This window comes from Podarcis muralis, chromosome 4 (assembly GCF_964188315.1).
Source record: "Podarcis muralis chromosome 4, rPodMur119.hap1.1, whole genome shotgun sequence".
NCBI classification, from domain to species: Eukaryota; Metazoa; Chordata; class Lepidosauria; order Squamata; family Lacertidae; genus Podarcis; species Podarcis muralis.
Window position 1 is genome coordinate 58,440,139 of NC_135658.1, and position 13,276 is coordinate 58,453,414.

General features: G+C 41.7%; 1 protein-coding gene across 1 annotated transcript in view; it reads right to left on the reverse strand.

The window, feature by feature from the left end:
* The window catches only part of LOC114596153 (amine oxidase [flavin-containing] A-like), a 29,603-nt gene that overhangs the window by 9,405 nt on the left and 6,922 nt on the right, over positions 1 to 13,276 (reverse strand). Inside the window, exons 2-8 of the mRNA XM_077927377.1 lie at positions 9,441 to 9,535; positions 9,037 to 9,174; positions 5,538 to 5,642; positions 4,213 to 4,304; positions 2,212 to 2,353; positions 1,173 to 1,322; positions 546 to 705 (exon numbers count right to left, since the gene is read on the reverse strand). Coding sequence (XP_077783503.1) covers positions 546 to 705; positions 1,173 to 1,322; positions 2,212 to 2,353; positions 4,213 to 4,304; positions 5,538 to 5,642; positions 9,037 to 9,174; positions 9,441 to 9,535 — 882 coding nt within the window. The remainder of the gene's footprint in view (positions 1 to 545; positions 706 to 1,172; positions 1,323 to 2,211; positions 2,354 to 4,212; positions 4,305 to 5,537; positions 5,643 to 9,036; positions 9,175 to 9,440; positions 9,536 to 13,276) is intronic.

Below are 13,276 nucleotides of genomic sequence, written 5' to 3' on the forward strand. Positions count from 1 at the left end.
TAGGGCAGCATAACTGGGTGGTGCTGTGGTCTAAACCACTGAGCCTAGGGCTTGCCGATCGGAAGGTGGGTGATTCGAATCCCCATGACGGGGTGAGCTCCTGTTGCTTGGACCCAGCTCCTGCCCACCTAGCAGTTCGAAAGCATGTCAAGTGCAAGTAGATAAATAGGTACCACTCCAACGGGAAAGTAAATGGCATTTTCATGAGCTGCTCTGGTTTGCCAGAAGCAGCTTAGTCATGCTGGCCACATGACCCGGAAGCTGCCGGCTCCCTCGGCCAGTAAAGCGAGATGACTGCCGCAACCCCAGAGTCGTCCCTTTACCTTTAACTGGTTCTGCTACATTAGATGGATAGCCTAGGGAACGCCGCAACTATGATGTGAATTGAGCAGAACGGAAAGTGAGAGGTGGGGGGGGCACAAGATTTTGACCTTGCACAGTGTGCTACTCAAAATTGAAAGGCCAAAGTCCACTCTGTTTTTGTAAGCAGAAAGTGGGATATAAATGAATCAATTCTTAATTGTGCCAGACTGATGCACACATACCCGACTTCTTCCAAAAGGCTTCTTTGTAGTACATCATGCATTTGATAACAAAGCCCATGGGAATACGCTGGATTAACTGGTTTCTTTTTGTTGGTAGTTCTGGCTTGAAATGGATCTTTGTGGTTAAGGCTGGTGGGATGGCACTAATCACGTACTTGCTCTGTAAAATGTAAACAGGAAAACATAAGACGCATATCCCAGAAGAGCAACCATGGCAGTTAAAGGCTAACGCTGCTTTGTTAAATGTTGAAAGAGTAACATTTATTGTGGCATAAGCTTTTCATCCAGATTTGTACGAGGAAATGTTACACACTTTTGAGAGATGTTCGCTCAGTACTTCAATCATTCTGACATTTACATTTGTACAGGATAAAAGCAGTGAGCACTGTAGTGGCAGTCCAGTGACATAAATATAAAAGGAAGGAAGCAAGTGACAGCGAGGACAGGAAAATGTCAGAGGCTGATGAAGCTCTCATAAATAGATCAATAAAATAGATTTCAAAGATTTCCTCAGTACTGAGAGAAGCAGAGTAACACACAAGGGTGGGGCTGATTACATTGGCTTAAAAGCTATAGCGGACATGCCCCCTATTAAATGCATACTATGTTTTATTCTTATTGGATTACCTTATATGTCTCATGGTTCAGTGTCTCCACAATGACACTATCACCTGAGTGATCAATGTGGATTACAGGCCTCTCCAGTTTCACAGTGCCTTTGAGTAGTGCCATTATCTTCTCTGTTATCTGTCCAGAACCCCCGACAAACTTCCTCTCCTGGGAACACCAGCACCATCAGAGAAATAAGATAACAATGTTGTTATTTTTTTTTTTTAATGGTGTAGTCCATCTTTAGTTAAGCTTGAGAGAAAAAGACATTGAAATCTGGATTTCCCAAGTAATCAAAATCAGCAAACATCTTCAACATGTGCTTGACCTGGCTGACTACTGGCATCAGCCCTGAACCAGAACCATATCTGGACAAAAGCATATTAGTTTTCTTCTATGGGATATGGTATCTCTAATACATTTAGTATAATTATGAAAGAGGTGATCATAGACAGTCTTCTGCTATCATTTCTAGGTCAGGAGAATTCACAATTGATATGAGCACAGGGAAAGCATAAAGTTTCCAATTTATGAAATATTGCGTTCACTGGGGACAGAAGTGTTCCTGACAAAGTTTTCCTTGAAATAGTGTCTCTTTATTACTTTCATGTTCTCAGAAATAATAAAAACTATTTTATAAATTCTGCTCTAATTGAGGGACCTTCCCAAAGACCCTTGTGATTACCGTATGTCAGGCAATAAGTAGTACTGTACTTTGGGTGCATGTTTATTAAACTAGAGACTCTGGGCAGGAGGTGGTGGTGATGAGATACAGAATTCTTAAGAACACAGTAACTGGCTAGTAACCATAGAAACTAAACTGGATCATTATCACAATAGCACAGTAAAGCCTCCATAGTATGGGGTGTGTGAATGTGGGAGAGGAAATAATATTAATCTAATTTCAACACAAGTCTAAATGTCCAAAATAGCATGATCTTCTGTTTGTTTATTCCAGCACATTGAATTCTTGCCAAATGCTCTTTCTCCATCAGTTAGAGAAGATGCAACAGCACATTCTTCTCACAAGGAAGAATCCATATATGATTTCACATACCTGCCCTCCATTGGTTACAGAAAATATCCTGGTTGTTCCTCCACACAGCTTCACATACCACAGGAACCAGAGAGCAGAGACCATGTGTGACTCCGAAGTGACGTTGATATCAACAAAGAGTGCAGCAAAATCCCTAGTGGTTCTTTATACAATGAAGAGGTAGAGACAACAAAGATTGAGAGCTATTGATATTAATTTGCTATTATCAACAGTACTTTTCTCTACAATTTTTTTATATATTATTATTAGGAAACCAAACAAAGATTCTATTTAATTGGCCTTCTTGGTAGTTCTGTCACTACCAGAAGCTTGAGGGGTGGCAATGTGAGATAAGAGTAGCCCATAAACTGTGGAATTCCAACCAAACAGAGGTGTGCCTCCAGCAGCATCATTATTTGGCATTTATCACACATGAAAATGCACTTATTTATCCAGGGCTTTGATAACTGAATAGTATTATTTTGGCCTACCTGAAAATTGTAAATTAATGTAAGGATTTAAAAATATTATTATTGATTGTTGGCTTTCTTTTGTTTTAAACTCTATTGTTTCTGCCATTATAACCTGCCCTGGGACCTTATGGTGAAGGATAGGTAAGAAATCTAATAAATAATAATAGAAGAAAGTGAAGTGTTTCTTAATCTGATGAGGAAAGATCATTTGAATGAGTGACAGCTCCTCCTTTGTTCATTAATTTTGTAGTGCTATTGATTTGTTCAGAATTTATTGCCTTTATTACGTTCCTAGATGTTATCACTTCCACTAAAAATAAATTGTCCAAATTCTCTGTTAATTGCAAAGACCTTAAAACTGCAGATAGCATATTAATATTGGTCTAGACCAGAACTGACCAGCTGATGATCTGAGGTAGCTCCCAACTAGGCTGTTAGTCTACAAAAGCAACATGAATGTACAAATTCTATGGATTCAACATACTATAGCCTTATTTATTCAATGGTTGCAGTCAATGATTAATATTTGCTTTGGGGAAAACTGTATTTCATATTTAGTGGTGATGTTTGCTCTGCCCTCCAAGGGAGCCTCATTAAGCTCATCATTTATGTAGTTGAAAAGTCTTTCAGCATCTCTTTTGAACCCTCAGTACTGGTGTGTGTGGTGAGGCATGGCATGGCTGGGGCGTCATGGCTCCTTGTCTGGACAGGGTTGGGCTGGGGTGATCCAGCAGCTCTGCCAGTGCAACCACGTAGTCCCAACCTCACCATGGCCCTGCCAAGATAAGCAGCAATGACGTCAATGGCAGGAGGGTGGCTTTGCCCCACCACACACAGTGCAGATACCCCTCAATGTGAGGAGTCTTCCCTTGAAGTCCACCACAGTTCTCCCTATTCCTGTCTCTCAATGCCTGCATACATTGAGATGTGAGGAAACAAGTGGAACTACCTATTAAACTGTAGGGAATGGTAATGGGTACTATAATACCATATCCCAAAGCCCCTCCTTTCACCTTCAGAATCAGGAACGTGTTTTCTATACATCTTCCAGTATTCATGTTTATTATTCATTGATGCAATGAATGCACTTTAAAAAAAACCAGATTTTATGGAAGTGATAGAGAAAACACTGAAACGTGTGAGGTGGATCAATGTTTACCGGGAAGAAGTGAGAACACCCTGAAAACAAATCAGAATGACTACTCATTGTTGTATAATTACCCACCAAATAAATCAGAATGAATGCTCAGCAAAGGGTAGGTATTGTCTAACCTGTGCATAAGCTTTGCACAAGCAAATCAGGATGGATGCTTAAGGTCAATCTGTCAAGCATGTTCCGCACTTTAAGTATATTCTACATTTTTTTACTTTCTGCTCCCAAATGTATTTCTCTAGCAACACTGCATATGTGTGATTGGTTATTCTATGACTAGAGGAGAGAGGCAACATGAATAAGGCTTTGATGTATGTAGCCTGAATATGGCACGCAGCAAGCAAAGAAGCAAGTATCACATTAAGGTAAACTTTCAAAATGAATCAAATCACCTACTTGGTCCAGCAGTGTTTGTCAATGAATTCTTTCATTGTCATTTTGTCCCATTCTGCAGCATGTGGTGCATCCCAGGGAGCATCAGCCGGAATCTGAAGACCAGGAGTGGGAGGTGGGGAAATAAGTCACTCTCCTTACTACATACATCACAGTCAAAACTGAACTTCCATCCATGCACCGAAAGGGCATTCAGGCAATAGTTTCACTCCACAGCCCCAAATGCATGCTAATGCAATTCTCTCTCTCTCTCTCTCTCTCTCTCTCTCTGTGTGTGTGTGTATGCATGCGCGCATATATATGTACACACATGTGTTTCATGCTTCATAGATGCAGAACACTCCATGTGGAATAAAATTAAATAGGTGAATTCTTCTATTCAGAACCAGTAGAACATTGTTTTAATCAGTCAGAACAGCTGGAGATAGGACAGCTATTAGTAGATATTTTCCAATGCTGTCGAAGTTAACTATACGTACATTTAATACTCACTAAGATTTCAAGTGCAGTCCTATACATGTCTACTCAGATAGCAGCAATAGGACTTATACCCAGGTACCCAGTGGGGGCTAATCCTTTTCAGCCTGAGGGTCCCATTCAACCATAACCAACCCTCCAGGGGCTGCACATGCATCTTGTACATACACACAGAGAGAGACACCACTTAAAGGCAGATGTCCAGGTGCAAAGTCTCCTTTTCTCAGCTGATCCATGCAGATCAACTGGGCAGAGACCTTCATTGCCCCATCTCTGCCCATCAGATGATCCACCTGATGTCTGAGGAGGGGGCAATTTGTATCCCTCTCAAGGCACTGGGCTCTGCCCACCCCAACACTACGTCTGTTTTATTTTGCCCTTCTTTGCTGCTGTTGCAAAAAACTATCAGGTGGAAGGAAAGAAGAAAAATTGGCTTGGACAAAATATATACCACTAACTCTGCTTCTGGGCAAAATAGAGTGAAGCTAGGCTGGGTCGCATCCAACAGAGCCAGTATAGCTGAACACACAAGAGATTTCCACTATCTGTATTTCATTATTAGGATAGTGCCGGAAAGGCAGGTCTGTGCCTCTGGCACAATTTATTTTCCTGAAGTAAAACGCACTTGGTTGTTAATCATGCCAGATGACACCAACTCATTTGGCCAATACATTTCACAATTGAAGATTTCAATGTCTACACAATGACTATACAGTATAAAGAACTCTCTTTGATTCTTGATGGATTCTTACTGAATGCCATCTTCATGTAGCCCTAATGATTTTCCACATGAGCTTTTAGAAATATTGCAGATATTGATACATAGTATCCCTTCATTGTTTCTAGCATACCTCTTTTCCCAGTTCATCCATTGTCCTCCAAAAATTGTTAAAATCAAGATATACGATAGGATTCCACACTGGAGGAAATGCACCACAGAATGGATAGGACTTTCCCTGAAACAAATAAATATATGGAACAATGGATTTGTTTCCCGGCATGGATCTGAGGTCTCCATAGCAGCCATATCAGTTACAATCCACAAACAAAATTGGAAATGAATCCATAAACACAAAGTATAGAAAAAGATGGATTTTTCTGAAGACATCAGCCAATAAGCAAAGCTAGTTAAGGTAGCTTTCAGATAGAGAAGATCCCAAAATGTAATGTCCATTTCCAGGGTGTGGGTGTGTGGAATTAAACTTTCTACATGTTGTTATACCACAGTCAAAATCAAAGGAAATGTATTCCCTTTAGTGAGAATATAATATAATATTCAAATATAAGCCAGACCGATCCCAAAACAAACCCTTTACACTACATACAGATTAATCAATAAATATTTAACTGGATGCAAATATTGCTGCATCATATGTCATTTATGTGATTTCATGAATATTCTTAAGTGAATGCCGCTCTTCTTACTTTAGGACTACAGGGATCAGAACCACAAGGGCATGAAAGGGTTAAGGTCTGCCATTTCCTTTTGCTGACTGCATGAATGCTCTCATGTCTTGTGAGAAGAGCATAATTTTTTGCTGCTGAATCTACTACCAATTGATTTAATTTTGTGTCCCCAAGTTGTGATATGGGCGTGTGTGTCCAGAATGTCAGCAAAATACATTGGAAAAGCTGGATTGAGGCTATGGCAAGATAAAGCTTCTTCCTGATTTGCATTCATGCTTGAGTAAACCCTTTTACATTCATGCCATGTAGCTCATCAGATTGAAACTGCTCTTGAAACGGCTCTAAAAAGCAACATTTAAAAGTGTGCTCTATATAATTCATCTGCACAGGTTAGCAGGACGTTTCAAATATTCAAAAAGCATCAGCTAACAACCCCATTTATCCACCCCAACAAACTGAAATCAAAGAACACATAATAAATGCAATAAACAAAGCTCAAGTTCATTGTCCAACTGCCTCAGAAATAAAGGTTAATGATTGCAATGGAATGAGTATTCTGACCTCTAGGTATTGCAGAAACAAAATCTCCTACAGAGTTTCTTCTTCTTCTCTTCCTTCAGCTGTTCTCACAGTTCTGCCTTTGCAAACTGTGCTCAGTTTGGTCTTTAGGACAGAAACCCAAAATTGAAAACTTCATCTCCTAAGCAAATAGAGTTGCTTTCTTATACTACAGAGACCTGCCCCACCCATCCTACCAATTGCTAAACTTCAGTAGAGAAGCAGGCTAGCATGCACAAAGTAGGGCTTTGCCTATTAATTTCATGTCCCGTGTTTCCCTGGATGGCATAAAAACCACTGTGGTGAGGCAGAGCCACAAAGTCACCCTCCTGACAGCAGGGTCACTACAGCGCTGGTCCCAGGAGGATGGATCTGATAAGGTACATAGGGAGCTGCCTTATACAGAGTCTGACTATTGCTCTATTTAGCTCTGTACTGTCCTCACAGGAGATGAGCGCACAACCCTAGAGTCTGTCAAGACTGGCCCGTACGGGCAGGGGTACCTTTACCTTTACCTTTTTAAGTTGTTCACCATTACTGCCTCCTGCTGTAGCAAATTACATAGGGTTTTGTTCGGTTCTTCTGTATCCAGTTATTGATTTGCAATAATACAATGTGTATATAAGGAAACAAGAATTAAACTGACACACTCTTTCTCCCAACCCCAACCCCTCCTAGTTTTAGGTGACTAGTTACAACCCTTTTATTTCAGTGGATGTTTGGAGGAGCGAGAACCAGGATTTCTGCTGCTATTAGTAATTGTGATTTAATTATTCATTATTAATTTTTTAAAAAAGATTGTGTTATTTTATGGAATGAGGAGACAGTTCCTCCACAGAAAGCATCTCCACTGATAAGCATTCTTTTTAATTTCTGAAACCAAGATGGGACATTTTTGTTTTGTTGGAAACACGAGAACTCATAGCACTAAAGTCTGTGGTTGTCCAAAGAAGCTGGGTGCTGGAGGATTCAGAACAGACAAAAGGAAATATTTCTTTACACAGAGCAAAGTTGATCTATGTAATTTGCTACAGCAGGAGGCAGTAATGGTGAACAACTTAAAAAGGTAAAGGTAAAGGTACCCCTGCCCATACGGGCCAGTCTTGACAGACTCTAGGGTTGTGCGCTCATCTCACTCTATAGGCTGGGAGCCAGCGCTGTCCGCAGACACTTCCGGGTCACGTGGCCAGCGTGACAAGCTGCATCTGGCGAGCCAGCGCAGCACACGGAACGCCGTTTACTTTCCCGCTGGTAAGCGGTCCCTATTTATCTACTTGCACCCGAAGGTGCTTTCGAACTGCTAGGTTGGCAGGTGCTGGGACCGAACGACGGGAGCGCACCCCGCCACGGGGATTCGAACCACCGACCTTTCGATCGGCAAGTCCTAGGCGCTGAGGCTTTTACCCACAGCGCCACCCGCATCCCTGCAACAACTTAGATGGCTTTAAAAGAGGATTAAACCAGGCATAGGCAAATTCGGCCTTTCAGATGTTTTGGGACTACAACTCCCATCATCCCTGGCTAACAGGGCCAGTGGTCAGGGAATGATGGGAGTTGTAGTCCCAAAACATCTAGAGGGCTGAGTTTGCCTATGCCTGGATTAAACAAATGCATGGAGGTTTTATAGAGGTAAAGGCTACCAGTGGCTGCTAGTCAGGATGGTTATGCTCTGCCTCCATGGTTGAAGGCATTCTGTTTCTGAATGCTTGTTGTTGGAAGGCACAAGAGGGGAAAGTGCTCTTGCACTTAGATCCTACTTGCAGGCTTCCCATTGCTATCTGGTTGGCTACTGTGAGAACAGGATACTGGACTAGATGGGCCACTGGCAGGACACAGCAAGTTCTTATGTTCTTATGAGTGCTTTGGAGTTTGGGGATTTTTTTTTTGTTGGAGGGCAATAAAAAATTTGTTCTGCAAATCTTCAGGTTCCTGAATTTGTTAAGTCCTGATCAATTGCCTTCACTCAGCAGTGCTTCATGGATCATCCATATGCAGTAGGGAATTTATTACAGTGGTACCTCGAGTTACAGATGCTTCAGGTTACAGATGCTTTAGGTTACAGACTCCGCTAACCCAGAAATAGTACCTCGACTTAAGAACTTTGCTTCAGGATGAGAACAGAAATTGTGCGGCGGCAGGAGGCACCATTAGCTAAAGTAGTACCTCAGGTTAAGAACAGTTTCAGGTTAAGAACGAACCTCCAGAACGAATTAAGTTCTTAACCCAAGGTACCACTGTATTAGAAAAAGAATGCATAAGAAACATTTCCACTCAGCTGTCAATAAACGAACAGAAAAGAGATCTATGTCCTTCATATTACAATGCATCAAATGTTTTCCTGTGCACACTGCTGCCAAAAGGAGATGTAGAAAATGTAATTCTTACATTTGTATGCAGGATAACTCTCTCCTTTACATTTACTTTGTATGTTTCTATGCCAAGTTCTTTAGCCAGTCGCAGAATTCGGTTCTGGGTAGGTCCCACGTAGGCTCCACCAACATCTACGTAGTTTACTTGCTTGTTCTGTCAAAAGAGGAAAAATGCAGGAATAACAGAACCTACTAGATGTTCCACACTGGAAGAGCCAGGAAGTGCTTACGTTTCATAGCAGCAAACAAAGCTCCACCTCAGAATTAGGCCTAATTCACACATGCAAACTTAGAACCACAGTTATGTGTTCTACACAACTTTGTGATTAAGCAGAACCTTTTGCAGAATTGGCACCCTCTTTCAAGAATGTCATAAGCTACATTTACATAAAATATGGTTATTGGCTACTTGTTTCTTACCCTAACTGTGAAAGTCCGTCCTCCAACTCTGTCACGAGCCTCTAAAACCACAACATTAACTCCAGATTCAGACAACAACTTAGCTGCCGACAGACCTAAAACAAAGACAAAACAGTATTTTATTTTATTTCCTCTACTATTAAAAAGTACTGGGTTGACTCCAACAAAGTTGCTCCTTTCATGCTAGGACCTCTTCTCCTCTCTGTCCTCTCAAGTCCCCTGCATCTTCTCCAGAGGGTCAGGGAAACCCCAGTAGAGATTTGGGGAGTGGGGTGCATTGAGGGAGGGGGGAGTAGGAGGGGAGGGGAAGTTTATTGAATAAGTGCAAACAGAACAACTCTGTGAGGTGGAGACAGTAATGACCTTTAAACACATCTTAGAATCTTTTATGTTTACCCAAACTTTCCTGGACTCGGTTAATTTTTAATTTTTATTTTCCATTTTATACACTACTCAGTTTGATTTGTGATATACAGTAGCATTCAGTTGGTATATCGTTTTAATCTGGTTTTTAGGAATTTTTTGAACTGTTGAATGTTAATGTTTTTATTCAAACCACTTAGACTAGATAGATAGATAGATAGATAGATAGATAGATAGATATAGACACACACGTCTGCTCAGAAGTAAGTCCCATTGAATTTACTTAAACTTAGTCCTAAGTAAGTGTATATAAGACTGCAGTCATAGTTATGTCCCACTGAAGTCAATGGTGTTTGTTACAGAGCAATTCTAGGATTGTGTTGCAAGATGCCTAAAGGGAAGCAATCTGTATTGTGCTGCAGGATGTCCCTGAAAAGTGGGAATCAACCTGGCAGAATGATGTACCCTCAATTTCATTTCCAGAAAATGTGGAAAAAGAAAAGGCTATATACCAGGAGGGTACGTAATCCTGCAGGGTTATTTTCCAATTCCCAGGTCATTTGTGGTTTGGGAACACCTGTTGCTGGGCTCCCAGCTTGCCTTTTGGGGTTTAGATTAAGGAAGAAAAAAACCCAAAAAGACCACCATCCCCTGGCCACCTTGTAACACACACACACTGCAGTTGTGGGCCATGAACCGAAGATGGTTGACCTAATGATGCAGGGCAAAATTATTGAACACTTCATTTGATCGGGAGGTGTGAAACAAATTAAATGAACTCTTTTGGGGTAATCTCAAAGTGAAATAAATTGTTTTGCCTGCAGTTAAATTTAAATTCTAACAATTATTTCTAAATTTGTACCTACACATAAAAATTGGCAAATGCACATTTAATGCAAATTTCTGCCCTATTCCCCCCCTTTTATTCTCCCTTTGGGCAATGTGCAAATGGATACCCTCAAATTGGGTTTAATTCCACACCCCCCCCCCTTTTTTAAATGTATAGCTGCATGAGGATGGAGCTAAGTAGCACAAAGAACCCCTCAAAATACAAAAACCTTCTTAAATACAAAAAATGGCTGGATATGCAAAGTGTTAACTAGCTATATATTGGCTAGGAATATACTATGAGTGAGGAGGAAGTACACAAAACATCTCAGCGCTCCCAACAGTCTGAGGAAGGAAATAGGCGTACTGCCAGTCTTATATGTAATCCAGCAATTGGCTCTCTGTACTATCAGCTAGTACAGAGGCAGGAAGGAAAAGCCCTTTGGAGCCCCATATGTCTAGTCTCAAGGCTTAGCGTCACAAGCCTGGAAAGGACCCCAGGCTCATGTGACACAGTGCAGTCTTACAACAACCCAGAGTTCTAAACAGGAAAACCAAGCAAGCAATTTTGGAATTTTATCCTTATGCCATTTATTTTTCTCTGTTCCAGAATCTCACTAGTTCTTGGAGACTCCAAGTAGTAAGACACTACTTTGCCTTTTCCATGGAGAACAAAGACTCCAAGTATGATGGGGAGGGGAACAAGCTGCACGTGAGAAACAGGTGCATGTAACGTTTCTTTAAAATCAAAAAGCAGTTTCAGGAGTGGATGAACAGGAAGAGAGGTGGGTGGGGCTTTATCCTTTCCCTGCCAGCTGTTTTTCTGTTTCCAAATTCATTTGCCTGCCACAGTGTTTCTCTTTTGCAGAGTTCCATGTATTCCAATGCAGCTGGACACAGCAGGTGACTATATCCTCTGAGCTGACTACATGACAGCTCACAACCATGTAGAGTCTGGCTACAGAGAGAGGTGGATTTTACCTTTACCCCTCCCAGTAGTGGCCAGTGGGGCTGTGCAGCTGGGGTTGCATTGCTCTTCTGGCTTCCCAATGCTGCACATTGCTGTAGAGTAGACTACCAAGAGGGGGAGGGAAGGCAAGCACTGCACTGAATACAACCCCTTCTTCTTTCAACATGACTTTTTAGCACAGATAGCTCTCAGTCTGCAACTGTGTTGGAATTTTAGATGCTTTAATTGTGTGTTTGCCACCCTGGGTAACTTCAGGAGGAACTGCGGGATTTCTTTCCCTTCCTTCCTTCCTTCCTTCCTTCCTTCCTTCCTTCACCAGCAGTGGTGAACAGTACTCAGCTGTATCCCTCATGTCTTCCAAACATAGTCCTAGTTTCAAAAACCTTCATGCCATTACAATTTATTATAGACCTTGGCATTTTCTGATGAAATTAAGCCTTTCCACCCAAAAGTCACAACAAAACATTACTATCACAAATTTGACTTATTCGCAAGCTCCTAGCAAAGTAGAGTCTGCTTATTATTTGGTCAGGGTAAATAAGTCATAGCCACTTGAACAGTTTGCCCAGGCGTTTCCATAGCAACTCAACTCAAGCTTGGAGGTGCTGCAAAAAAAGGGGGGGGCTGCATCCCAGTTTGATTCTACAGTGGATTCAAAGACACTAAACTGCAACTGCCACATTCAGCACCAGAACTGACCTACTTTTAGAAAAAGCCCTCAATCTCATTGCATCCAAACACAGATGCACAGCGATATATACAATTTGTGCTACGATCCAGTATGATAAAAAGGGAAATAAACCAATGTCAGGCTAAAGATTACAAGCCAGTTCTTCCCAGCTGCCCCCAAATTTAGCTAAAAGTCAAAATAAAACATCAGCAAAATTCTACAAGAGCTGCTTGTTCTCATCACAACAAATCCTAAGTGTGTGAAGAACTGTGAGTGCTAAGTAGAAACTATCCATTTGGCTGCAGATCAGAATATGGTCTGTAGCAACCCCATTCACATTAAATTGACTTCTCTTGTGTAAACAAGCTGTAGACTGAGGGCTTTATCTTAGCATTACTTTTAAAAAACATGCATAAACTGTTAGTTAACTGCATTCCATTTGCAAGGTTCCCTACCGGAACCAACTCAACAGATCCAAACATGTGAAACTTGGGCTGTTGTTGCAATACTCCTCACAATAACTATTTAATATGTGCAGGAATCTCTCAGCTAGAAATTGTTCTAAATGTATTTATTTATGTCAAAGCCTGTAGAGATGTAGCAAGGTGTAAGTCGACAAGAAGGAAGTCAAAACACTTATCCATATATGATGTGCAGGGGACACTAACCCAAAGGAGTGTATAATATACATTGAAACTCCTCTCCACCAGCTTTGAGGGGAGAGGATTAACCCACCAAGGACTGTGTTGGCTGCTGGGGCTCCCACTGTGCAGGTGGGAGGAGACTCAGAGCCGTAGGGAGGCAAGCTGCACCTGGTCAGGCCTTAGGGGCTGGGGTGCCAGCAGTGCCTCCTTCTCCACGAGGAGAAGGATCAGCTTAGGGATGCCTGAGCATGCCCTGACCCTGGGCCTGTGGAGAGGGAAGGAGGGGTAGGGCGCCTGGCCCCTCCATGTGTCTGGGCTGTTGGAGCCACTGCGTGCACATGCTCCCTTCCACTCACTGAGC